The following is a 26,339-nucleotide window of genomic DNA, read 5'->3' on the forward strand; positions in this document are numbered from 1 at the left end:
GTTTCCCTTTGCTCCTTCATTTTGACCCAGACAAGCCACTGCTGGACTGCAGCAGCAGCAAGGTCTGCTTTCAGCTCAGTCCTTGGTTGTGTACTCTTCCCAGTTGGCCAAGCTGTAAATGAACTTTGGGACGCATGGCTGGTTGTGACAGCAACTGTATGAATCCTCTTTCTGCATCGATAACCAGACAGTCCAAACATGCACCAAAGTGCAAGGAAACCTTCAGCTTTTGGAAGAAAATCCCCTCCAAGCTCAGAGGTCTGAGTAGAGGGAATGAAGCAGATACTCACCCAACCATCCCATCTCAGATGTGAGTGCTGCAGTCAGGGCAGTTTCTCTGGTTAACAAGCAAAAAGGGCTCCAAGTCACAGGATGCATCTGTACACCCAGTGCCCTGGAAGGCTGCCTTGGTGCAGCTCATCCAGAAATACTGAAGTCCATGCCTGCAAGTAGATGAGGAAGATCTTGCTGCTCCAAAAACTGAAAAATAGTTTCATGGTAGGATGAGCTACTGAACAGTTGTGGGAGGGAGGCAGGAAAAGAGGAGGAGGAGGAGGAAGGAGAAGATAGAAAAGAATGAAAGTGGCACCAACTTTCTAACCTAGTAAGAGGCTCAGCAGGCTAAGGATATGACATACGATCAGGGGACAAGAATCGGTGTTCTTGGGTCACACCTGTGCGGCAGCTGTGAGTGACAGGGTGTTAAATCAGCACAGTCGGCTCTCAAGTAAGATTTGACACTTCCCCCAGTGACATATGCAGGACTGTCAGCCAAATGCCAGGGGGTAAGCAGTGGGGGTGGGATGGCGGTTTCTCCAGCAGCCCCTCCATCAGGGATGGGAAGGTCCATCTGCTGCCATGCTTTTTGGGGTGCAGCATGCTCCCCTCTTCAGGCACTGTGCAGAGCTATTTCTACCCCTCTGCTTACACCAGTCCTGCCTCGGTACTTCAAGAAGGAGAAGCAGACGGCACAGCACGCCTGCTCTTCCCATACGATAGCTGAGTCACTGCCAGCAGGCCTAAGGCAGCTTCCGGGCTAGCAGAAAAGGTGGAGGCTGTCCCCTCCTCGCTGTCCCATCTTCCCACATCCATCTCAGGCTATTTACAGCCAAGATATTCCAACTGTGGGCTGGGAACTGGCTTTCCACAGCCAAGGATCTCTGAGCATCACAGCCCATCTGTGGCATCAGCAGGGCTGTGCTCGCCTGGCAGCCTTTGCTGACGCCCAGGGCTGCGTGATGATGCCCCTTCTTTTGCACAAAGCAGAAGCTCTGCCATCAGCCTCAACATCAGCACTGTGGGCAGGCTGATGGGAACCAAAGGTGCTTCTCCGTGGGGCTATGGGCTCTGTCATCTCTGAGAGGCTTTCTGCTTTCTTCTGCACGATAACCAGGAATGTTTAGGGAAGGCAGTGATGCTCCCTAGGCTTGTCTTGCTAGGGACGAAGTGAGAGAGGCAGTAATTTCTCTCCACAACCTGTTCCAGCTGCCAGCTTCCCTCCTCTGAAGCTTTTCTGCAGTCCTCCAACCTCTGAACCCCACTTCCATGTTCTCTGCTCTGAAGGTCATGCAATGGGGCTGCTGGGACAAACTGTCCTGGTGCAATTTCCCTGACCTCCAGAAGCACACAAAGTTGAAAAGTGTCCCTTTTTTTTCTTTGTTTTTTTTTTTTTTTTTTTTAATTTTTGTTGTTATTGTTCTTTTTCTCCAAAGCAAGAGGAGTCTAGGCAGAGCTTCTCCAAACTCTCTGAAAGCTGTGAGTTTCCAGAAACTTGCACTGAGAGCACATTCTACTTCTGTATTTACATTCGACACCACTCCAAACTATTAGCTGTCAGTTGTGCTTTCCAGATAGCGAGTACGGGAGGCTCAGCTTGGCACATTCACACTCCCATCAGAACTGAGCACGGCTGGTCTCTCCTAAGTGTACATTCGTTGTTGCTAACCAGATTAACAAATCTCAGTATCTTGTTGCTGCTTTCTGGCATAAATCAGGAAGAGCAAGGCGAGCCTTGTCTGGTGCCCTGAAAGAAAGGGCTGTGACAGCAAAGCAAGTGTGAAAAGAAGGAAAGGGGAAATGGGGCCTGGGTGATTTGCTTCGTGTTGAAGGCAGTCCTTAAGGATGCCCTTGCTGCTGCTGGAGGCGACCACACGGAGCTCTGGCACAGACCCACAGGGCCCACACCTGTGGCACAGCGCTGGAATCATCCGCCCATCATGGAAACAGCGATGTGCAGGCAGCCTGCACGCATCCATCACCACTTTTTCATTATCTTTAATTAAATTCTGATATTAAGCCACGGTATTTCAGCCACTTTCATTACTTTCTTTACAGGCGGCAGCAGGGAAAAAAAAAGCAATTACTGTACATCACGGCCGTGCCAAAATAAATTTTCAAGCTGACATTTGGTTTCGCCTTTTTAGGCTGAAAGTCTGTGAGGAAGCTCCTTCCCGCAGATCTCCCCAGGCCCAGCTCTGATCCTGCCCAGACAGGGGCACAGTGCCAGCCTGGGGCCTGTAACTTGGCAGCGAGGAGAGGGATGAGGAAAGCATGCGAGGGGTAGCAGCTGGCAGGGAAAACACTTCTTTCTCCTCATAAATGTCCCTGAAAGTGTCAAAAATCAGAACAGCTTGAAGCGAGGAGCTCAGCTCCTTGCTTGCTCCTGAACAGTGTGGCTCCCTACTGAGGCTGCTTTTACACTTCACTTCCTGCATTTCTCTCTCCTCAGGTGGGCAGCAGCTTCTTCTCGGAGCCATTCTCTCTCTCAGAGGGTCTCGACCTCCCCAACATGGCGGAGTCACCGACCCTGTCTTCGCGAGATGTCGGCACATTCAACCGACCTTCCCAATATGGCTCCCACACTGCACTTCCCGTATAAGCATGGCGCCGGCCGAGCGGGCCGCATTCGACCTTCCTAAAATGGCCGCCGGTAGGGCGCTGCCAGCCCTCCCCAAGATGGCTTCCGCCCTTCCCTGCTGACAGAGTGCTTCCGGAGAGGCCTGGCGTCAGCGCCGCGGCCATGGCGGAGCTGACAGACGCGGAGCTCCGGAAGGAGCTGCTGGCTCTGGGCTACCGGCCGGGGCCCATCACCGAGACCACCCGCAAGGTCTACATTAAGAAGCTAAGCTGTCTGCGGGCTGAGGTGGCGGCGGCGAAGCGCAGGGGCCGCGGCGCTCCTCCCAGCCCGGGCCGCAGCTCCGGCAGGCCGCAGCAGGCCTCACCCTCGCGGCCGCGCCTCGGTTTCAGCCTCAGCCCCGGCAGGGCCGCTCGCGACAGAGAGGAGGACGAGGAGGAGGATGAAGACGAGATGGAGGAGGACGAGATGGAGGAGGACGAGGAGGAGGAAAGAGGACGAGTGCCCGTGTCCCGCTGGGAGGCCGCTGAGGGCGGCAGGCTGTCCTGGGGAGACCCACGAGGCTCTCCTCCTGGACGCAGCGGGGGGCTCGGCGGTAGGGCCGAGGGGGGGCTGTCCCGGGACGGGGTCCGGGGGCTGAGCACCCCATCCTCGTGGAGCTCATCCCTGGAGAGAAGCGGGGGTCTCAGGGCTGGAACGGGGCCGTCCCTGGATGATGGGTTTCGGGGCTCGAGTTCCTTTCAGTGGAGCACGTCTGCAGAGGGGAGCGAGGGGCTCAGCAGTGGGTTGGGGCAGTCCCTGGATGGGTTTCGGGGGTCAAGCACATCCCAGTGGAGCACATCTATAGAGAGAGATGAGGGGCTCAGTGCTAGGGCTGGGTTAGGGACATCCATGGATGGGGTGGGGGGACTGAGCTCCACGTCCTCGTGGGGTACATCCACAAGCAAAAGTGGAAGGCTCAGCTCCACACCCTTTTCCAGGGATGAAAGCGGGGGCCTGACAGCCAGGAGCCATTGGGACACATCGATAGGGCGGACTGTAGGGCAGAACTCCCCAGCACTGTGGGATACAGCAGGGGAAAGGAAGGTGGAAAGGAAAGGGCTTTTCTCCAACAGCTGGTGGGGACGGGAGAGCAAGGTGGCACCCAGCACGCACTGGGGAACTGCAGCAGGACGCAGTGGGTTGAGTTACCCATTTGAGAGAGGAGAGGAGAACCTGGCGTCCAGTGTTCGGAGAGAGGCAGACAGAGAGCTGAAACCCAGCAGCTGGGGAGAGGGATTGACCCGACGGCTGCCGTGGAGGGCTACAAGTGGCACGGGGCTGGCCTCAGGCAGCCGGTGGGATGCATCGGCTGCGGTGGTGACACCACGCACTCAGCTCCTGCGGTCAGCCCCCAGGCAGCGGACAGAAGGAAAGGGCAAAGGCCTTGAGTACTACCTCTCCCAGTTCCTTTGCCTCGCCAGCTTGGTGCTGCTGCTGATTTTTCTGGGCATCCTCATGGTGAAGATGATTGGATCAGGCTGGCTTGACCAGAGAGAGGAAGACTGTACGTGTACTGGTTTAATCATGTTTTTTAACTTTATTTGCTTTTATTTTCTGATTTCCATTTATTACTTCCATCGCTATCAGATATATCATCCTCTCATTTGACATCTCCATTTCCCTCTCCCCTTGCTCTTGGGAAGTCTTGTTCATCACTGAAAATAAGTCAAGTGTGTGCTCTTTTTTATTTTTACTTATGCCTTCAGTTCTTCTAAATCCTGTTTTTTTTATGGAGACTGATGCTCTTGCCAGGCCTAGGAGAGGTGTTTTATGATTATCCATTGTGTAACATAACACCTGTGTAGCTGTCTGTTGTGTGTTTTAACATTAGCCTCTGCAAAGCACAGCCCTTTGGTGGCCTCTGTGCTGGCTGCAGGAGAAGCATGGTTTGAACTGGTATTTCTACACATCAAGTGTGACAGAACTTCAGTGGGAAATGGAAAAGGGTTTCCCCGTTCACCGTGTTGCTTTTAAAGTAGAATTTGCCAACTAGAGCAGATAGAAATAATGTCACTTCATGACTTTGAACTGAAAGAAGAGGTTTAGTTGGAAGGTGGCAGTCCTGAAGCTGGGCACACTGCATATAGGTGTGTGACGTGTGGCCAGCCCATATCCAGCTGTCAGGGCAGGAGGCAGCTGTTAAACCACAGGCCATAACCTGTGGAACTAAGGGTTCCAGTAGAAATAAATCCCCTGTGTTTGCCTTGCGGAGACTTATTTTAAATCCTTGTTATTGCCATGGTATTTCAGGTGACCGTGGCATGCAGCAGGTGACATTGGTATACTGAGAAAGATCAGTGCAAATTTCCATCTGCTCCCATCTACTTAAGGTGTTAAAACATTCAGACCACGATTTTTACTTTCCAGCTGAACAGAGTTCATCATTTGCAGCCTGGTACAAAACCAGTTTTGTTTCTCTTGCTTTCAGTGCTGCCTACCAAAGCAGTGCTTTTTAATGTGCTGTTTGCGTAGCAAGGTACTATGTAGAGTAAGATTAAGAATAGCAGAATCAGACTTGAAAGTAGAGTCTTTTTTTTAAAAAAAACAAAACAAAACAAAAAACCAAACATAATTACTTTCTTGATCAAAGCTCTTGTTTTGTAGTCAGCTAACTCTCTTTTTCTTCCATAGTTAATCTCTTGCCTGTGGATTGTGACAAAAGAACAGATGATGTAAGCATACATTTATTTATCTTCAAAAATTGTGGATGGGATTCTCACAGAAGAGTAATTATTCTGGGAAGCTTCCACCAGTATCATATCACTGTAAAATTATTAGTTTTATCTTTGTAATTTGATGAGTTGGAATTAATGAGCTAGATTAAGTTAGGATTGTATACAAGACTCCAAAAGATGAAACTTTAAATTCCCACTTATGTGAATCAATTTCTTTAATAGTTGTAACAGACGTGATAACAATTTGCTGAAGAGGCTTTACCTGCGTTCAGCTTTAACAATGCAGGATTTAATCCAGCTCATTCCCTGAACTCCATTATAAAGTGTTTGCATAGCCCTGTTATTTTATTTTATTTTTTTATCATTGTGCATTACTTGGAAAAGGAAAATTTCCTATTGGATTCCGAGTTATGGTTGGTCCCTTGTGACGCTCGGGACACGCAGAGCTGATGGATGAAGCCTGTCTGAGGGGATGGCTGGTGGTGCAGTGTGGGCTGTGAGCTGGGGGACTTGGTGGCACTTTCACATGATGTGCCAGCTCGCTTTGGCCTCAGAAACCATAGCTGTGCTGCAGCTCTGCTGCAGGTGTGTTCAGTTTGAACGAGTGATGCATAACTGAGCCAAAACTCTGCTGCTGGCATTTTGTTGTGACATTTCTGGCTAGTCTGACTGCTGCCCCGTTGCTGTCAGTCTGTTCATGTGTGTTACCTGTTTCTGAGTTTCAGTTCTGCAGAGCCAAACAGAAGGATGCTGTAATGAACATGCTGCATGAGTTGTATAACTACTTGTCCGTGCAAGCTGGTAAGTTCTAGTTGTCATTATAAAGCACTCTCTCAGCTATCTGCACATTTTTAACCTTAATTTGAAGAGAGGGGTTTGTGGAACAGTCAGTTCCACTCAAAGAGCTCTGAGAAAGTCAGGTAATAGAAAAACAGAAAAAGGTGTGTTTATTTTTATTCTCAATAGTGCTTAGCTAATGCGCTTATATCACGGTGCCCTTGTGGAGTGGTCCTTCTTTGCACTTGATATATTGGGAACTTGAGGCACAGTTATCCAGCTTTGTGGTTCTTTTGTAACAGCATCTTGAAATTGTCTTCAAGATGCTCAGAGCCAGTTAAGTGTAAATCAGTGTGTTCTTACAAATGGAGTTGAAACGACTTAAGAAATTGTCAGCTCTCTGCTGAAATGTGGCAGCAGATTATGTGAATTCTTCTGAGTTTTCTGTGCTGAGTAGGGCAGGCTCACTTAGCTGAGGAGCCAACCCAGCTCAGGAGTTGGACACTCTCTACTACGTGTGTGCCAATCCAATCCATAACCAATGTTTTTTGACAGAGAAAGCCGCTCTAGCAGCAGCTCAGCAGACAAGTGAAAACTTTTCTTTCAGCAAGATACATAATAATGTTAATCATAAAAGTGCCTAAGTTCCAGTTTCTAGATTTCAGACCTCAGCATTGTTGAATCCTTTGGATTCTTGAATTTCACAAGATTTCTAAATCTTTTCTAACTTCAGTACCAGTTTTATGTGGTCTCTGAGCACATCTGTTTGGTCAGCTTTGTGAAGGATGATTTAGAAGCCTGAGTGCCTGGGCAGAGGGTAGAACTGGGATGTAGGCTTCTTAGAAGCATTTTGTGTGTTGATCACACTTCAACATTGCAGTCTCTGATGCTTGGTGGAAGGCCCCTCTGCTGGGCATTATGTAGGAGAGGTAGTTACTTATTCTGTGAAAGAGAGAAATAATATTCCCCCCCCCCCTCCTCGTTCTTTATTGAGTAGCTCACACTGAAGCATGAGGTTTCCTTGCCCTTTCCCATCCTATATCCAGTGGCTGAGCACTTTATTAATTGTCATAATCTTACCTGCCCACTACATAAATTTCACCTTGCAATCGTTTTGCCCAGAGCTATAGCTGGATTTAAAGGATAGCGTTTCTAGACAGTTGAGTGTATTTCTGAACTGTCAGGGGCTTTTTTTCTAAACATTATTTCTGTTTGACTTTTTTTTAACTAGGTAATTTTGAATGCGGGAACCCTGAGAATCTAAAAAGCAAATGCATTTCAGTTAGTGAAGCAAGGGACCACGTGGTGGTGAGTAGGCTGTGAACAGCTATTGTTGTAACGTAGTGCTTAGTCCCTTACAAGGCAATAAATAATAGATACTAAAGCAATTTGCCATCTGTTTTACTTCCTCATCCTGTTTTGATTCTTTCCCATACCTCTAGTTTCCCCTTTGGCCAGTCCTGTTCTCAGCAGTTCGTTTGAAAATAATCTTCCCCTACATCTCTGATTCAGCCCCTGTAAATCTAACTTAATGGTTTGTTGTTTTGCCATAGTCATCAGTCTTGTGAAACCAGAAATTTCCCTGGATTGAGGCCTGGGCAGAAGAAAGATTTTTCTATACACCAAAGTGTCAGAAGACAGACTGCTTTGATCTAGCATTCCATTTCTTTCATGGTAAACTGTCAGTAAGATTATGTTGTATTTAGTGGTTAGTCTTAACAGTCTGGGAGAGTGTTATTTTACAGAGTGCTTCACGCATCATCTACCATAGTCAGAAGATTTCAGTCCAGACCGACCTTCAGATCTAGTTTTCCTCTCTCCAGTTTACAGAATTATGATAAGAATTAACCTAGGGACAGACCACATAGAATAAGTTCTCCCATAGCTGTTATGATATAACATTATTCAGTATTTTAAACGAATTGAGAACTAATATTCTAATGGATTCTTCTTACAGAATATAACTGGTGGTTCCCCACAGAAGTTTGAAGCTGTCCTGAACTGGATACTGAACAGTAACAAGGATTTAGGAATATTGTAAGTGGAAGCCTGCTGTTCCAAAATGATCTTTCTTGACGTTGACTGATGTGTAATTTGACATCCTGTGTGGTGTGCACAAAAAGCTTCATTAGATTTCAGAAGATCATCAGAGACTCGCTTTGTCAGTGCTTTAGGCGAGCTTCTAAATAGAACGTATGGTCCTCAAACAAATTGGCAGCAGCAGGCATTCCTTCTGAGCGTGTTGTCCAGCCCTTGCAACGAGGCACATCGCGTTCATGAACACACTGTTTTGCAGCTGAAGTAAAAGATGAAGTAACAGGCGCTGATGTTGTGCCTGCTAACCGTTACGTTGTGCTTACTGCAGGGCTTAGAAGTGGTGGTTCTGGTGTCTTGCCCACGGTCTTGGGAGGACAGTACACTTGCTAAACTTGCCTGTGTACGTGTTGTTCCTCAGGTGACTCTTTTATTCAGTACTCCTAGCAAAAACAGAGCTTTGATATTGTGTGGAGCTGCATCCTTTCAGCAAAGGGATTGGGTTACGTAGGTCAGCAGAGCATTCTCTCCAGTAGGTAGCAGCCCACATGCCTTGGGATCCCTTGGAGCAAGTAAGTCTGTGAGGAGGAGAGGAAAACAGATGGTTGAATGGTATCTTTTCTTTAGTGTCAGTTGTCTTTCCAGCAGAGTGCACAGTACATGTCAAAGCCAACAGACTGTGACTGTGTAGGAGCGTGGTCAGTCACCAGTGGGGCTGTTTGTCTAGGTTTTCTTGGCTACCAGTTGTTTTGGTGCATGTGAAATGGCAGGAGTGCTAGTTTCTTCGTGTGAAAAATACCACGTTCAAGCCATAATCTAATGAGAGGCTGTTATGCAGTGTCCACAGACATAATTATCTGCCTCTGGGAAGTGTCAGCTGCCTCCACTCCATGTTAACTCTGAAGCCTAACATTTGTTTGCATTTTAATATTGCTAAATGCATCTCTGATTAAATGAATTGCAGCAGTAGTGATGCTAGAGCTTCATGGTCATAGCTTTTGTGGTTTGCTACTGCTTGATTTCTTGTCCTAAAAAGAATTCTGCACCTGCTGCTGTGTCTGAATGATCAGACAGTGCCTGCTACTTTGATTCTTGGTGTGTGACAAATTCCCAGGACAAGGCATTGTTTTCCTATTGGCAGGTTTGGATTTGCTTGTGGGCTGGGATCCAGAGTTCTCAAATCTATGTGTTTGTACAGGAGCAGTGCTCATGTCAGGAGCCTTGTAATATAACATATTCTTTTCTTTTAATTTTCATAATTAGCAGTTTTACAGGCTGTTTGCCAAACGGATCTGCTTTCATTAAGTCTGCATAGTGTGCAGAATGAGCATTCAGCGTGCTTACCAACCTGAGGGTGGCATTTTCAGCAAATGCTATGTGAGATTGGCTTTCTGGGTGCCAGTCTGAGAGGCAGAACTAGAAATCAGCTCTGCTCTCGGTGATTCTGCTGCACGTTTAAAATACGGAATGTGGATCCTCAGTAAGACGAGGGGTGGGAAACAACCACGTCTGCTGCTGCTGTAGAATCCAGGAACCAAATACAAGCTGTCAGCACTTTGTGAGGTCTGGCCTAATAAATTGAGAAAATGTCATTGTCTAGTAAGTCATTCATCGCAAACCTGGGATGAATTAGCTTTAAAAAATGAAATCCCCTTTAGTCTAATTGCTCTGAATCTGATGGCTCTCACTAGGATTGCTTGATGCCTGTTGGCTTAGAGTATCTAATAAGGAAACCACATCAGTGTAGATCTATATAGAAAGAAGTGAGTTAAAGGCATCTCGGCTTGCACAGCAGGTGTGTACAAGTGATTTTGCAGGAGGATGTGCTATCGATTTTGCCGTGAGTGCTTTCTGAGGGTGTGTCCATTTCTCACTGCAGATACAGTTGATGTGTTGTCACTTCTCTAGCTAAACTGTTTATGCTCATCTGTACTGAGGAAAACAGCACAACCTCCGTGGACATTTGCAGTCTCCCTCAACTGCTCTCTCTGCAATTGCTGATGAGTGACTCAGTAAACATTTCCATTTCTCTGTGCTGGGAGGTGGGAATCCAATTTAAAGTTTAATCTTCTGCACGCTGAGAGGTACTGTCAAAGAGTCTGCAGAGGGAGATTTCAGTTTACCAGTGGGAGTTCCAGCCCTGCTGCCTTTTCTAAAGCCATATCCAATCCTTGCTAAGCAGCCAGTCCCAAAATGTTCTGGAAAGAGGAGGTGCAAAGATGTTGGTGTATTTTCTGTGTGGCATATAGAACGAGTTACTGCATCTGCAGTCTGTTTCCTTTCCCTCTCTTGATTAAAGACTGCAGTTGGAGCGTCTGCACTCCTCAGTGAAGATTTTCTGCCTCTTCCCATCAGGTTGAAAGACAAAGACCTCTCCGAACTGGTTACCAGTGTGGAAGAAGTGGTCTGTCTCGAATCAGCCCATCCTCAGATGGGGCTCGGCTGCCGTTTCCGTCGGGCAGTGATCACTGCTGTCATGAACCTTTTCCTGTTTTTCTGGTGTAAGTTGTCAGCGTCTCTAATTCTCTTCTCCCCTTGCTGGCTGTAGAGATGAACGTGTATGTACCCACACGTTTTTCCAGCCATATGAAACTACTAACAGAGGTGAAATAAATCTGCCAATGAGTTAATTTCTAATTAACCTTTTTCTGGCAGCAGAGAGAGACCTGTAGACCTGCTCTTGTGCTGAGTGCTTAACACTTACTTTAAATCAGTAAGCTGATTAGTTCCCTGAGTATTCCTCAAGTACCCATTACTGTGGTCTGCAAAATAAGTATGTTAACCTACCTAAAAGATTCATTTATTCTTTCTTTTCTTGCACTAAAGTACAAAGTCTTCTGGACTCTCCCGTAATGACTTGTAGCGTTTCAAGTGTTATAGATTTTATTGGAAGAGTCTGTCACGCCCCAGCTGAGAGAGAGGTCTTACTGAGCGAGGTGATAACGAGAGCTGAGTGCTGACTAGAGGAGCTTATAATCTAGCCAGACAAGGTGGGGGTGAAAGGGGATAGTTATGTTTATTGTAGAGTCTGAGATGCTAAAGTTAGCTCGTGTCATAACAGGGACATTTGTCAGTGCTAAACCTTCAATTTAGATGTCCTGAAATTTAGGCTGGCACTGGAGCCCCAGGCTTTATCTCCTTATCAAGCAGCTATCTTCAGAGCAGTGGAGCTTGACAGTCTTCCTAAGCGATTATTGTAGGGGAGGCCTCTAGCAGAGAGATAGCTCTAGGATTTAGAGAATTAGAGCCCTGTGGTCATGCTGAGGTGTCTGCTGGGGGGTGGGAAAGGTCTGTGATGAGGCCTTCTGACCACCTCTCCTCGCATGCACACGTGCTCTTCTGCTGCAGGTGTTGTCAGTACCAGCAGTTTTATGCAGTGCAGCTCTTGTGGTGAACAAAACGTACTGCTTGGGTTTAGTTCCAAGCAGGCCTGGGTAGCAAGGAAGGGGAAAGCTGCCTCCAGAGAGGTGTGAAAAAGAAAACTGCTAGCATTGAGCAAGGACATGTACGTAAGTATTGAATTCCATTTGTTTTTATTCCTCTAGGTCTGGTAACTCTGTGGGGGATCCTCATCTTCCTTCGGTATCGCTGGCGGAAGATGGAGGAAGAGGAGCAAGCCATGTATGATATGGTGAAGAAGATCATAGGTAGAATCCAGTATCTCTGTAAACCCCAGTAGATCTCTTCTCCTCTCTGCAGTGTTGAAATCTCTCCCTCTTTTTCCCTTCTGCCCTCCAGCTGTTGTCCAGGACCACTATAAGGAATGGGAACGGAATTTGGAGCGTTACCCCTATGTTGGCATTCTCCACGTTCGGGACAGCCTCATCCCTCCTCAGAGCAGGTGAGCTTTGCTCTTTAAGGAGGGTTGTCAGCATGGTCTTACTCAACTCAGCTCAAAACCATAGTTACTGGGTGACAGACCACGAGCAGACAATTGATGGGAAGCAAGAAGAGTCTGTCTGGCCTTTCACTTCATAAAGGATGTTGATAAAACCCTGGCTATATATTAACCTGCTGCAGATTAATGTGACAGTCCCAGGGTTGATATTTTGTGCAGTCACGCCGGTGTATTGTCATTGTTCTATCACACAGTAATTGGATTTTGTTTTTCCTAGGCCTGAAGCATCTTATTTTTTCTCCTTTGTCTAATCTGTGTAGGATGCTATCTTCTTTCTCAGCCATCATACCTTGTTCTCCAGGCAGGTGCTGCACTTCTCAGAACAAACCCTTCCCTGAGCTGAAAGGGGTTTTGGGAGGCTCTTCTGAAGTGATTTTGTACATTGTCTGCCTGCAAAGTTTCCTGCTCAGATTAGGCAGCTTTGAATGGGAGATGCAGCGAGCTGTCTGGTTCTGATGCTTTTTCAGAATGGAAGCATGGTCGAGATATTTACTCTGCAGCTGGTGGGGCAGGAGGGCTGCAGCCTGGTTTGTGGTGCTTTATGTACACCTCGCTACACCTTTGCAAGGATGTTTTTTTTTTACATTTTGCTTACGTTCAACTGCTTTGTTCTCCAGACAGCACAGAATGCTACACATGCTGCAAAGTCTTAAACATTCTCCCTCTTTATCAGTCACGATACAACCAGGATTTATTTCAGCTGTTTTTGATTGATACCTGTGTGTGTGGTGCCTAGAATTACTAGACACTGATGCAAAACTGGATTGGACTTCAGTTTGTGCTGCCTTGTCTGAGAGATCCCTGTATGCTTGAAAGGTGGGGGCAGTTTGCTGGTGGAATCCCTCTGCAATGTGAAATTCAGGGCAGTCATCAATTGTTCATACTGCCAGAGGGTCTCCCCTTCCCCACTGGCAGGATTTGTGCTTTCATGTCCTGGGCTGAAATCACCTCTCAACTAGAATTCTGGTTTAATCTCCTTTACTGTCTGCACAGGAAGCTAGCACTAGCTTGATCAACAGCTACAACTGCTGTAAGCAGGAAGGCACTACGAGAATATAATTATAATTTTCTTTTCCTTGCTGTTTTTTTTTGCAGGAAAAAAATGAAGCGGGTCTGGAACAGAGCTGTGGAGTTTCTGGCCTCAAATGAGTCACGGATTCAGACAGAGTCACACAGAGTAGCAGGAGAGGATATGCTAGTATGGAGATGGACTCAGCCATCTTATGTCTCGGATTCAGAACACTAAAGAGGAGCAGAAGCAGAGCAGCTGTTGAAAAGGACCTCTGCAAGGGAACAGTCCCTTCTCTGGTGGTGGGAAAGAGCAGGTCACAGCCCTAACCTCCTTGGGTTGGGGATTGCATGTATCTGTTTGCTCTTCTTTCTGAAAATCTTCTCATACAAACGAAAAAAAAAAAAATCAGGGCAATAATGTTGGCTTAGAAAGAAGATGGGCTTGAGCTGGTGGGAAGCTAGAATCACACCAAAGTTAACCTTCCAGCAGATATCTGGCTTCTGTAGGCAAACAAGCCTAAAGCAACTTGTTAAAAAGAAAAAACTGCGTGCTTAAATATTGAAGGACCTGAGATCTCTCTGACAATGGTTCGGTTCTTAAAATTTGACCTCAATTCTGCAAAAGCCAACTGGAGACAACATCCATCATGGAACGTGTTTAAAGGAGATTAACATTTCCCATGGAAACATTAGGGTGGCAGTTAAGATGTGTTTTGTTAGAGTTTGTTTTTAGCAGTACAAAGATAGCGATGAGAGCACTTGCTGCTTCCCAACAGGGAGAATATTTGTGTCCGCTTCACCCTTCGAAAACGGGGAAGAAAATAATAGAAAATATAAAATCAGGCAAAGGTAGTCATGGAGGGAGGGCAGTCTGACGTGCCTTGGTGGTTTGGGCTGGGTTGGGGGTATGGAGGGAAGCATTTGTGATCCTGTTCCACTTTTCAAGTCTGCAAACTCTGTGCTTTATGTTTTCTCGGGGGGGTGGGGGGGAATTTGGGTGGGAAGCGAAGGATATAGGAAGCTTCAGAAAGTGCTTTCTTTTGGCCACAGCCAAAGGGATTGCTTCATGGGCTATTAAATAGCGGCTTTGGAATGTCTACTGGGGCTGAATGTACTTGTTTATCCTGGGCAGCTGCAATGTGTGTGCTGTGGGTCAGAGCAGAGGTGTACAATGCATGGCGTGTCAGGGGTTGCCAAATCCATGTTCCAGCAGCCTCCCAGCAGGTAGAAGGAGCAGTGATCCGTCCTCTGTTCGTGCTGCAGGCATCGTATTTTGTATCTACAGTCATTTAGTTAAGTTCGTTTTTACGTCCTGCAAAGGTCTATTGTTGTTTTTGGGGTGTGGTTTTTTTTTTGTTTCATTTTTTTTGTTTTGTTTTCTTTAAAGAAAATATCTCTAGAGTGTGGCAGCTTAGACTGGGCAAAAATACTGTTAATCTGTTCTTCCCAGTGTCATAAAACCGCTGACCAGGACACCACTGGGACAGCAGGGACCAAATCCATTCCTGGCCTAAGCTAGTAAAGCCTGCAGAGAGAAGCCAGTGGTGGGGTGTGTGTAACGGGTGGATTTAGTTGCGTCATGAGCAGAATGTGGATTTTTGCATTCATCTCTGATGCTGGCTGCACGGAGAGCTTCCCCTGCAGGCTCTGCTTGGCAGCTAGGCTTAGGATGGCAGCCATCCTGCTGGGTTTGCAGATTGGCAATGCAGTGCACAGGGTGGGCTCCCTGTGCTGGTCCCTGCTCGTGTCCCAGGATGAAGTCTGCATCTTCTTCCCCCCTACCCCCCCCAGGTGCTGGTTTTGGTGGGTTGTTCCACTTATGCATCCTTCTGCAGAAGGGTGGCAGGGCTCCTGGCATACCTGCTGCTGGTCATCAACCAAAACGAGTGGGGAGAGCAGCTTTCTGCAGGAGCAGAACACGGGGAGGCCTCGTGAGTCACATGGAGGCGTTAACTCCTACCCCATATTTTGCTTTTGGTGTTTGAACAAGAGAGGAGACTTAAGAACTGCCTTCAGACATTGACCACTAAATAGGGAATAAATTGAAGGCAGCCTTGATTCTTCTAAAATGTTGCGATGAGATCTCCACTGCTGTTACAGAAACTTTTACAAACACCAGTGCCTATGTAATTAAGCCTTTTTTAACTGTTTTCAGGTTTTGAGTTACCTTTTTTTAACCATCCAAATACAGAGTGAGGAGTTAAGCATTGCAGTCATGTTTTTGTATTAAACTCGTTTTGTAGAACAAATCTCACTGGCTTGGTGCTGTTTATTATACGTTCAGTTTAGCTCTGTAAACCAATATATAAAATAAATTTATTATGAATGATTTGTTACCTTTTATTTCTGTTGAGGATTTGCAGGCTGTTCCAAGTGCTTTTGCTCACGCGGATCGAATGGATCCTGCTCCAGGGAGCTGGTGGTTTCTAAGTATAACACTGAAGATGGCATGGGACTGCGCGACAGCCTAATGAGACAGCATGGATCCTTGTGACGCTCGGTGATCTCAGTGCAGTAGCCAGCAGACTCGAGTGTTTGGTTGCAAATTCAGTCTGTATTTTGGGACTAGCTGGCATTAAGGAGAGCATGGAAGGCAGTTGTCTTGTTCAGCTGCGTTTTGAAGTGACTGACAGCTTTGAGGATTGGGGTACTGTAAATATTAGCTTAGCGCGTTGGTGGGTATTCCTGTGGTCCACTGTAAAGCGTTTCTTCACACAGGGGAATGGCACTGAGCAGTAAGGCCGTGGTAACCGAGGATGCCTGGAGCATGGTGGGTTCCCTGTTCTCTCCAGGCAGATCCCTTCTGTGTTGGGTGTGCGGTGTCAGCGGCCTCTGCCTGAAGTCTTGGTTCTCCTCCAGGCTGCTGCAGGTCCCCAGCGCTGCTGCATCCCCAGGCTGCGGTTTGCTCACCTGCCTGGGGGCATGATGTGAAGTCGCAGGTGTCAGTATAGGACACCTATACTGATATCAGGTGGGGAGGGGGTGGGATGCTTTGCTGGGGTGGATCCCTTCCTGCCCTCACCCCCGGGCTGGTGTCTGTCCCTGGGCACAACATTTGCCTCCCGGTGTCCCAGGGTTAAGGCTCTTTAAGCGAGGCCATCACAAGGTGCTATGAAAGGGAGGATCTTGATATCAAGGATGAAGGATAAAAGCCATTTCAGACTATTTACCAGCTACTCCAGGTTTCCAAGGTTGCCTGGTGAGTAGAGCACACGTGGGCAAACCTTGCATGAATGCCAGCAAGTCCTTGGGAGTTGTCCTTGGGCTCTGCTTTCAATTCCTCTCTCACCTGAGTGTCAGTGACTCAGAATACGTGCGCCGCGAGCCTTCACTTCTTCAAAGTCTGCTCGTGAGACGGCGACAGCGCTCTGAATCATCGTTGTGTAACGCCGGCGGGCAGGGCTGACTCACTCCCGTTTGGTGGAAGAAATGTTTAATTAATCTCCCCGTGTAGGTCTGGATTACGAAGGGGCAGGTTCCCAGCAGTGTGAGTGGTGCTGGCTCTGTGGCGGCCACGCTTGTCCAACGTCTTCGGGGCTGCTGAGCTGTCCCTAAGGTGTGGAACAAAGGGCAAGGCTGGGCTCATCTCCTCGGGACCTGCCTCGGTGCTTTCCTTCAGCCTGGGTTGCTAGGTTACAACCAAAACGTATTCAGGGTTCGGAAAGAATCTTTGGTTTGGTGTCATGGCACGTGCACGTTTGCTTTGAATGGAGATGTTTGCTGTGGTGCTCTCCCTCGTGTCCCTTGGCAGCAGAGAAGCTGGTTTCATGCTGCTCTTGCTGCTGTGCTCCTGCTCGCTCCCTGCAGGCTGTGTTGATGGTTTCTATGGCACAAGCTGTTTTCCCAGAATCCTGGTCTGCTCAGAGAAGAGGGAGTAGTGCGTTCACCCCTTCCCTGCTCTGCTTACAACCTGCATTCGCTCCCCCTCCCACCTTCTTGCAAAGCATGAGGGTTCTATAAATAGGCTCTTGAGCAGGGGGCTGATAAAGCCATCGCATCCCCTCACCGTCAGGAAGGAAAATATGTACCAACAAGGAATCTAAAATAAAATTTGCCCTTTATCTTTTCATTTCCTGCTTCCATTTAAAGCCTTTCACATTAAATGTTTTGTCTCCTGCTGACATGACAGCTGATGCTGAGCCTTATTTATGGGACGCGGAGTCGGGGCGCTGTGCCAGTTCTCCTGGAAAGATCAGTGTGAAGCAAGAGGCAGAAGCACGGGCAGGGAGCCCTGCCCCAGGGTGCCTCCCTCCAGCACTGCCCCTGTCTGAGGCAATCTCTCCCAGGGCTTGCACTGGAATTTCCGCTGCCATTTTGTTCAACTTTCCAAGAGTGGCCCTTGTTCCTGGGATGGGTGCCTCCAGGTGGGTGTGGGCTCTGCACCCCAGTTGCCCCTGTGTCCCCTGGCTCCCAAGGGCAGGAGGGCCCCCGGTCTCTGCAACCTCCCCCCGGTGGAGAAAAGCACCTGCCCTGCATTGCTTCACAGCGCTCCTTGAAGGCTGGGCTCGGGCTGTTTACGTTGCTGCTCCAAAACAGCTCCTAGTGTCCAAGCTGCAACAACACAGGAAAACACTCAGCAGGTGGCCAGGTCACATCGGGACGAGGTCCTGCAGCGTGGAGGCTACCAAGGAACCCGCTCCTCCCTCGAGCCTGGAATGCATAAGGTTCAGCTGATAGTGGCATCCCAGTCTGTCCCAGTCTGAGTTGGGGGACATTCGGTTTGGGATCACGTCTCCATCTGATGGAGGCTGCAGCTTTCAAGCTGGCCAAGGGTAATAGTATCCTTGTGTGCCCGTAATTAGATCCTAATTAGCATAGTTTTAATATGAGGCAGACTTGCTCTCCCCTTAGAGCGCTCTGCGTTTTACAAGGGGTTGAGTAATTGCCTCTGCGCTCTGCGGGCGCTCAGCAGCTGCAGTGGGGGCACCTCGTGGGACACAGCGGCCTCGAGCTGCGCTGGTTTGAGCGGAGCAATCACTGCAGCGCTCCTGACATCAAAATGAGATCACCGCAATTAACACGGGCGTTAAGAATACATACGGTATCCAGCAGAGTGGGCTCTGCACAGGGAGGTGTGTGTGTGTGTGTCAGCGCCGTGCAGGGCTCCCAGGGCAGAGCGGGGGCTCAGTCCTCTTTGCTCCCCTCCAATTAGTGGGAATTACCACATCCACTGATGGGTGTCTCGGCAGCAGATTTCCTTCCCACCCTCCCAGTGCCATCCCCATTGCAGGCAGTGATTTGCTGCTATCCTCACATTATCACTGGGACTGATGGGGGACGGGGCAGGGACGAGCATGGGGTGCCCAGATTGCACGTACCCCGAAATAGCAGCGGGTCTTGTTGGGACGTGCTGGGTTGGCTGCAGCACACACGCGAGGATCCCGCAGGGCTGTTTGTGTCCCTGCGGGTGCACAGTGTGGGGCACGCGCTGTCCCCGCAGCGCTGGCAGGAAACACGCTGGGACTTTTCCACTCGGCTCCCGGTGTCTGTTTCCTGCATGAGGCTGCTGACGGGGCCGGGCACTGCGCCCCAATTCCCTCAGCTGCTGCACTGCTTTGGGCGCAGCACGGCTCGCCCCTTCCCAAAAATACCTTTTCCTTTCTCAGCTCCATTAGCTCATCGACTCATTTGATCCCCAACATCCCAGCTCATTCTGCTGCCTCCCCACTGCGCTCGCAGCTCCTCTGCCCTGACGTTCCCTGCATCGTCCCAACCCGTTTCCCATGGCAAGCAGCTGGAGGCTTGGTTTGCATCCAGCCCCATCCCAGCTGCACAGCGGGCTCCAGCCTGCTCCCTGTGCCACCATCGGTTCTTTGCGTGCGCCAGAATAAAGCTTCAGTTGTTTCCCTCTAGAGCCATTGCACAAGGGAGACAGAGTGTGGCCACACTTTGAAAAGCCCCGCACGTGGCTCCCTCGGCCCTAACCTCACCCCACAGCTTTGTTTTCCTTTAACGCCGGGGGCTGTTTTCTCCCCCTCTCAACCTCAGCTGTCAGCTGGACATACCAGAGCGCTGCCAGAAATGTTGTGGTGTCAGCTGATGGCCCAAATGTCCGCGGGCTCCCCCTGCTCCTTCATTTCCCATCCTCGAGCGACACCGAGCAGCAGGGAGAGCACAGAGCCAGCGGCCGGGCCAGCAGGTGAGGGATGGGGACGGGGGGTGGGCGAGCACTTGGAAACACCGGGAGCTGTGCTAGAAGTTCTCCAAGCATGGCCATGGCTTGTGGGAAGGGATGGGAGCGAGGGGACGGCAGCAAGATGGGGTGTGTGAAGAGTGAGCATTGTGGCTTTGGTTTTGGGTTGCACTGCTTTGCATTGGGTTAGGTATAGGGTTGAGTTAGGGTTTAGGGTTGTGTTGCAGTGTGTTAGGGTTAGGGTTGGTTTTGGGTTCTCCAATGGGTTCATGGCATTGCTGGAAAGCACAGTGCAGGTTGGCAGGAGGATCAAGAGGGGTTTGGGGGAGGTGTCCTGGTGTGAGGCTGAGGCTGGACGGGGCTGTGCTGGAGTGGACTTGGCGGTGTTGTGGGGCAAAGGAGCGTGGGGGAGCAGAGGGTGGTTCCGAGCCAGGTCTCTGTGCCCAGCTCCCAGAATTAATGGCTGGAAGGTCAGGGGGGCACACACAGGTCAGAGCCCAGAGCTGAGATAGAGTTCGGGCAATTACACTGCTCTGATTTGTGCCTGAGCAATCGATCGGTGCAGCCTTGTTTCTTGGAAACAACTGATGGTGGTGGAAAAGCTGATTGTTTTCTGGGCTCGGGAGCTGGTGAAGGGGCGGCTCGGTGTGTGCGTCCCAGAGCTGTGTGGATATGGGGAGGTGAGGTCCCCATCCCGCTGCCCCTTTGTGGTACAGTGGGTACCGGAGACCATAGGGCGCTGTGCATCCCCATGCCCAGATCCCAGCATGGGAGCGGGTGTTTTTGCAGCTGGTCCATCCGGGATAACGCTGCTCCCATCCCTCCCTCCCATTACCCTGCGCTTGGCAGAGCCACCGAATAAATCCTTCGGTGCAGCAAACTGTATCTTTGCATCTTATTCATGAGGGACACAGGGACTGGCCATAAAGTTTATGAACGTCATTTTCTTTCAAGGAAGGAAATACAAGATAAAAGAGCTCAGGGTTTCTGCACATCAGGATTTACAGGGTGCTTAGAGCCGGGTTTCGTGCCAAGAGCCGAGCGTTTCACTGCCGGCACAGTGCTGCTTTGTGCTGCGGTTGAGGGGCCCATTGCTATGAACCCTGTTTGGGAGTGCGTGGAGCTGGGAGCACTCGGATGTTCCTTGCAGCCAATGCTTCGAGGTGCTCAGAGGCACAAAGCCAGAAACTGGACAGAAATGGGGTAACTGGGTTCGCAAAGCGCTCCCATGGGCTGGGCTGGCGCTGGGTGTGGGAGTTGGCCAGGAATCCAAGTTAGCCTGAGAGCTACAGGCACTCAGATCTCCTCAAATTAACGGCCAAGTTCGTTTCTTGCCTTTTAATTAAAGCATGAAATAAAATAATAAAATAAAATAAAATAAGATAAAATTAAAATACAAAAAACCAGCAACCCAACCCAGCAGCACCGTGCAGCGCACAGAGCCGGGCTGTGCAGCGCAGCGCCTCGAGGTGCCCCGAGGTGCCGGCACTGAGCCGGGGCTGTGCTGATGGGCACTTGTTTTCATGGTGATTTTCCTTTCTTTTTTAATATTCCAAAGCCTTTCTGCCAACAGTACCCACGGGCAGAGCTGCTCCCAGGGCCGGGCCCTGCGTCAGTGGGGTGGGATGGGGCAGGCGCTTGGAGAATGCCATCTGGTTGGTTCCATCGGGCTGCATTAAGACTATGCAGTAATTAGAGCGCTTTGCACGGCCCCTTCTGATGTTTGGCCCCAAAGCAGAGCCTGGCCGGCTGTGTCCCCAGGAGCCCTGCCCAGTGAGCACTGCAGACCCCCAAATATTCAGACCCACCTCCACCCGCAGCGCCTGCGCTGCTGTCTCGCTTTCACCGGAGGACAAATTTACCCAGGGGTTCGGGTTTTATTGTCAGGGATAGAGATTTCCCTGCAATTCAGTGTATTTTTAGAGCCGTGGATGTCTGTCGGCGTTGGCCATTACCCGAGCTGTCAGACGTGAGCGGTTCCCGGTGTCCCATTTCAGAGGAGCTCGGGGTCTGCGTGGAGCGAGCGAGCTGCTCGCTTTCTGCTTTTCCTCCTCTTTGAGGAAGGGAGTGCAAAAAAGAGAAAAGAGAAAAAAAAACCAACAAAAACAAACGAGCAAACCTGCATCTTTGAAGAGAGAAATCCTCTTTAAAAGCCGCTCCAACTGAACGCAACGCTAAATGCTTTTATTAAGTTCTAGAAAGGCTCTGTAGAGCTGCTTTCTTCCTTGGGCTGCAAAGCACTCATCCGAGCGGGCCGGCTTTGTTCCCTGAGCTGGTGCTGGTAATTGTAGAGCAGAGATTCCTCTCTGAGGTGCGGTGACAAAAAAATAGAGAAGATGAGGGAAAAAAATCACCTCGGGGGATGCTGAAGGAGCGAGCTGTGCGGGGAGGAGCGTTCCTTCTGCCCCTGTGCCACCAACCTGCTGCATCCGACTCCTTTGGGTGCAGAACCTTCGCTGTCCCTCAGTTACAGTACTTGGCTATGGAAGGTGGTGGTGCTCCTGGACAGCCCTGCGAGCTTTGGTGCAGGGAAACAAACCTTCCAGAGGTGTCATAACTCCTGCACCGGGTTCCTTCTAGCACAAACAAGATGCCAAGCTCCCCAGGCTGGAGGAGTATGGGGAAAGCCACCGTGTCAGCAGGGCTCTGCACTCTGCCTTGGGAGGGCTGCAGGAATGCAAAGCTGCCTTCAAAAGAAGGATAATGCGTTGTCTCTTCTTTCCCATCAATTACAGTTTGGGGGCTGGAATGTCTTCCCCTGATTTTACTGCCTTTATGGTATGGAACCTGCACGAACGCTAGCTCTGCCGTCCTTCTGTCTGCCTCAGTGGCTACAGGAATCCTCTGCAGAGCAACAGCATCCCCAGCCCCTTAACAAAGAGTAAAGCAAAGAGGGGAGAGGGTCTGCTGGGTGCTTGCAGAGCATGGGTGCTGCTGCTCTGCATCTGTGCCTTTCCCACCTTACTGTTCCCTCCAGCTCCTTGCTCCTGCCACAGCCACAGGTGGATTCCTCCCTGGGATGGAAGTGGGACCTGAATCTGTGTGCTTGGGTGGGAGCTGCAGGTGCTGCCGTGATGCATCCTCACACCATGCTTGTGCAGGAAGCACTCCCAGTGCCATGGTGCTAATTGGTTGGGAACATCCCCGCCTGACGCTGTTCTCAAAGGTGTAGAAAATGTTGCTGACCTCCCCGGCAGCGCTGGGAGGTGGGGAGCTCTGCAAGGACAGGGGCTTCTGCAGAGTCTTTATTAAGAAACCTCATTCACAGGGAATGTTCTGGCTCGGGGAAAGGCTAAGACCATCATTAGCACTGTCTCATCAGGCAAACTGAGGCTGTTTCACAGCAGGGGTGTTATTAATACAGCACATTAATACCCCAACCCTGCTGGTCCAAGGAACGCCCCGATCCAGCTGGTTTCACAAGGCTGCCGTGTTAATTTGATAGCTCTTCTCGACCGTCCCGTTCTGTTTCCTTTGCCCCCACCAGGTCTAAATTGGGGCTTTTGGGGATATGTCACGCTGGGGCACCCTGCCATCACCGGGGTGTGCACGAGGCCAGGCTGCTCCCAGCCCACTGCAGGCGGTGGTTTTGCGGTGGCACGTCCCCCCACCCCCGCCTTCACGCTCTCCCATATCCTCTGCTTGCAGACACCGGGCCGAGGAGCTGCACGGGGTGAGACTGCAGCACAGCATGACCCACACTGCGACATCCCCACGCTGCTGACCCGGAGCCTTCGCCGAGCAGCATGGTGGGGCAGAGCGAGGGCAGGAGGGCGGTGCTCCTGGAGCCCTTCGTGCACCAGGTGGGCGGCCACATGAGCATGATGAAGTACGACGAGCACACGGTCTGCAAACCTCTGGTCTCGCAGGAGCTGAGCTTCTACGAGTCGCTGCCCTTGGCCATGAGGCAGTTCACCCCCCAGTATAAAGGTACAGTGCGGACGGCATGGGGGGACCACTCGGTTGGGCTGGGTCTGAGCTGGGAGCCCTGTGTGTTGTGCAGAGCAGGATGTACTCGGTGAGGCTGTTGGCTGGGTGCATAGGAGCAGGTCTGCCACGCTGGCTCCTCCACCAGGGCTGGCTTTGGAGACATTGCTGGCTGATGCCACAGGTGTGGGAAGGCTGCAGCAAAGCAGGGAGTCAGAGCATGGCTAACGCCAAGCTGCCCCATGCTGCTGTGCCGACTCCTAGGGCTACAGCCAGGCAGAAGTACGGCCTATTTCTGTAATGGGTTCGACCTGCAAGGCGAGTCGAAGCAGGCTGCCTGTGCAGGATACCTTTCATTCCTTTGTGGGTGCTAGCCCTCAAATAGACCTCTTTTTCCACGCCGTTAACATTTCATTAACCCCAATTAGGAAGTCTGCTCCCGCTCAGCGCTTCGCTGACCTTTTGCTAAGGCAATGCTGCGGGTTCCAGCCCAGGTGCTGCCTGTGCACTCGGGACCACGCAGCACAACCGCTCTGGGAGCCGCGGTGCTGCTCCAAAATAGCAGTGTGTGAGAAGAAAGGGCTGGCAGCAGGAGCAGGGCTCGAAGGTGCCTTTGCCCCATGCCCTTCGGTGTTAGAGGAGGTGAAGGTTTGCGTCAGAATCTGGGAGGGCAAGGGAAGGGGCAGCAGCGTGAGCCGGGGCAGAGATGTTCCTCAGGGGCAGCATGACATACCCAGGCAAAAATAGCACGGGGGGACGGAGCACCTCTTTGACGGCTGCTCCACCCAAGCCAAGAGCTGCTTGCGGTGCTCCTGTGGGCACTGATCCTGGAAAACCAGAGGCAAAAATCAAACCCGGGTGTCTCAGGGTTAGCTGTAGAAATGCAGTGTTTGGGGTACAAGAAGCTCCTAGCGCACTTCTGCTATTTCTTTCAAGGCGCTCTCCCTTCCTTCCTCCCTCCCCACTGCTGCTCCTGACCCTGGGTTTGGTGAGAGGCGAGAAGCTCAGCTGTCACATAAAACCTTAAAATATCTCTTGGTCCTTCAGCGGTACAGAAAGGAGCTCCGAGTGTCAGCCGAGGTCTCCCATCCAATCTCTCCCTTCCCCACAAAGTCAGGAGCCTCCGTCGATTTATGGGGCAATATTAAAAAGATGCTTAAGAAAGAAAACAAGGCTTCCTCAGAGCAATTTCCCCTAGTGGGGCTGGGGTTCAGCACTGGAGAGCTGAGCCCTGCTCTGTCCCTCTAATAAAGACATGAAGCACTCCCAGCTCATCAGTTCAGGGGTTATTAATACCTTTTTGTCCTCTCTTTCTTTTCTATTGCGAGTCCTAATGCATTTTGAATTGGGGTAATTAAATAGCAATTCTCCTCCAGTTTGGCACTGGGGAGACACATTTTGTTCCCTGCTTCCAGCTGTCCCAGCCCTGAATGCCAGGCAAATTAAAGAGGTGGAACGTTTGTCGAGGGCCAACGTTTTCCCATGGGGGTGATGAGCATCGGTGGGAACGACCGCAGGGTCTCCACCCCCCACCCATAGGCGTCCACGCTCCTCACCTCTATTCTTAGGCTGGGGGATTGCTCAGGGGTCACTGCGTGATGCTGACGTGACGCGCGGCGTTGATCAAATGTCATCATTCAAACCTAACACCCGGATGGCTGCTTAAAAAGTGTGCCCTTGACCCCTTCCAACCCAACGGGATTGCATTGTGGGTGACACTGCAAGCCAAGGACCTACAGACATCTTTGCTCCCAGATAGGTGTTCTCTCGTTGCAACAAAAGAGAAGCGTGGCAGCCACGTGTTGAGCGCTCATATGCAAAACCGCTCACCCTGTAAGGAAGAACATCGGGCAGCAAAAGTCATTTTAAGGCAGAGATGTGGGTTTATGAAGGCAGCTCTCAGGCGGAAAGAGGTGAGGTGATCGCGTTCCCTTGCCTTTGAAAATATCCCCATTAATTTTCATGTTAATGTCAGATATTTAAGAACTCACCGTTTTGTGCTATATATAACGTTTTTAGGGCCAGATTGTCAGCACTATGTAAATGAGCACAGCTCCGCTGACTTGCAGGTATGGAATTGGGGCAGATTTTAAGGTTACACGCTGCTGTAGTGCAGAGCGCTGCGTTTGGAATTGAGGACTCCATTCACTTTGATTTGGGGAAAAAATACATTGACTTTTTTTCATGTCCACCTCCCCTGAAAACCCAAGGAGCTGGCAGGACTTCTGCTTGTTCTTGGTAATCTGTAACATGGATTCCTACAAGTGGGACACTGCTAGAGATCATGTGGGTGATGCTGGGAGTTGGGAGCACAGCTCCTGAACTCATGATAACTGGAAGCAAAGGACTGAGAGAGCTGAAAATATTATCCACCCCCTAATGGCAGCCCATGGCTTGGACGGGTGCACTCTGTTCTGGGTAAGGAGCTGGCTGGAGGGCTGGGCCAAAGAGTGGTGGTGAATGGAGTTAAATCCAGCTGGCGACTGGTCATGAGTGGTGTTCCCCAGGGGTCGGTGCTGGGGCCTGTCCTCTTCAATATCTTTATTGATGACCTGGATGAGGGCATTGAGAGCACCCTCAGTAAGTTTGCAGATGACACCAAGTTGGCAGGAAGTGTCGATCTGCCTGGGGGTAGCAAGGCCCTACAGAGAGATCTGGACAGGCTGGATTGCTGGGCCAAAGCTAATGGGATGAGGTTCAATAAGACCAAGTGCCGGGTCCTGCACTTTGGCCACAACAACCCCAGGCAACACTACAGGCTTGGGGCAGAGTGGCTGGAAGACTGCATGGAGGAAACAGACCTGGGGGTATTGGTCGACGCTTGGTTGAGCATGAGCCAGCAGTGTGCCCAGGTGGCCAAGAAGGCCAATGGCATCCTGGCTTGGATCAGAAATAGTGTGGCCAGTAGGAGTAGGGAAGTCATTCTCCCTCTGTACTCAGCCCTGGTGAGGCCCCACCTCGAGTACTGTGTCCAGTTTTGGGCCCCTC

The 26,339-nt window shown here is 50.2% G+C and overlaps 2 protein-coding genes and 1 long non-coding RNA gene across 4 annotated transcripts in view; 2 read left to right on the forward strand and 1 right to left on the reverse strand.

The window, feature by feature from the left end:
• On the forward strand, positions 2,966 to 15,620 carry LEMD2 (LEM domain containing 2). Of its 2 annotated transcripts, none has more exons than XM_021377207.1 (9): positions 2,966 to 4,400; positions 5,528 to 5,568; positions 6,291 to 6,372; positions 7,580 to 7,656; positions 8,306 to 8,385; positions 10,738 to 10,883; positions 11,928 to 12,029; positions 12,121 to 12,223; positions 13,376 to 15,620. In XM_021377207.1, exons 1-9 carry the CDS (start codon positions 3,020 to 3,022, stop codon positions 13,524 to 13,526), a joined length of 2,163 nt encoding a protein of 720 aa, XP_021232882.1. In that variant the 5' UTR covers positions 2,966 to 3,019; the 3' UTR covers positions 13,527 to 15,620. The 2 variants fall into 2 exon arrangements, with proteins under 2 accessions (XP_021232882.1, XP_021232883.1); XM_021377208.1 differs by having other exon boundaries at positions 2,967 to 4,400; positions 6,297 to 6,372.
• LOC110388200 lies at positions 8,392 to 17,407 on the reverse strand. The gene is made up of 3 exons (XR_002432818.1): positions 16,462 to 17,407; positions 15,629 to 16,205; positions 8,392 to 8,960 (listed from the first exon to the last, which is right to left on the reverse strand). It is a non-coding gene; the product is annotated as an uncharacterized LOC110388200 (long non-coding RNA).
• Positions 21,561 to 26,339, forward strand: part of IP6K3 (inositol hexakisphosphate kinase 3) — an 11,854-nt gene continuing 7,075 nt past the window's right edge. Inside the window, exon 1 of the mRNA XM_021377043.1 lies at positions 21,561 to 23,354. Within this exon, the coding sequence (XP_021232718.1) occupies positions 23,171 to 23,354 (184 nt within the window). The 5' untranslated portion in view covers positions 21,561 to 23,170. The remainder of the gene's footprint in view (positions 23,355 to 26,339) is intronic.

This window comes from Numida meleagris, chromosome 25, assembly GCF_002078875.1.
Source record: "Numida meleagris isolate 19003 breed g44 Domestic line chromosome 25, NumMel1.0, whole genome shotgun sequence".
NCBI classification, from domain to species: Eukaryota; Metazoa; Chordata; class Aves; order Galliformes; family Numididae; genus Numida; species Numida meleagris.

What these genes read in the sequence shown, in the direction of transcription:
- LEMD2 (XM_021377207.1), top strand. Translation starts at nt 3,020, where the DNA reads ATGGCGGAGCTGACAGACGCGGAGCTCCGGAAGGAGCTGCTGGCTCTG. An exon ending in AAGCAAGGGACCACGTGGTG is followed by an intron (nt 7,657 to 8,305) that starts GTGAGTAGGCTG and finishes TTCTTCTTACAG; the next exon opens with AATATAACTGGTGGTTCCCC. An exon ending in TATGGTGAAGAAGATCATAG is followed by an intron (nt 12,030 to 12,120) that starts GTAGAATCCAGT and finishes TCTGCCCTCCAG; the next exon opens with CTGTTGTCCAGGACCACTAT.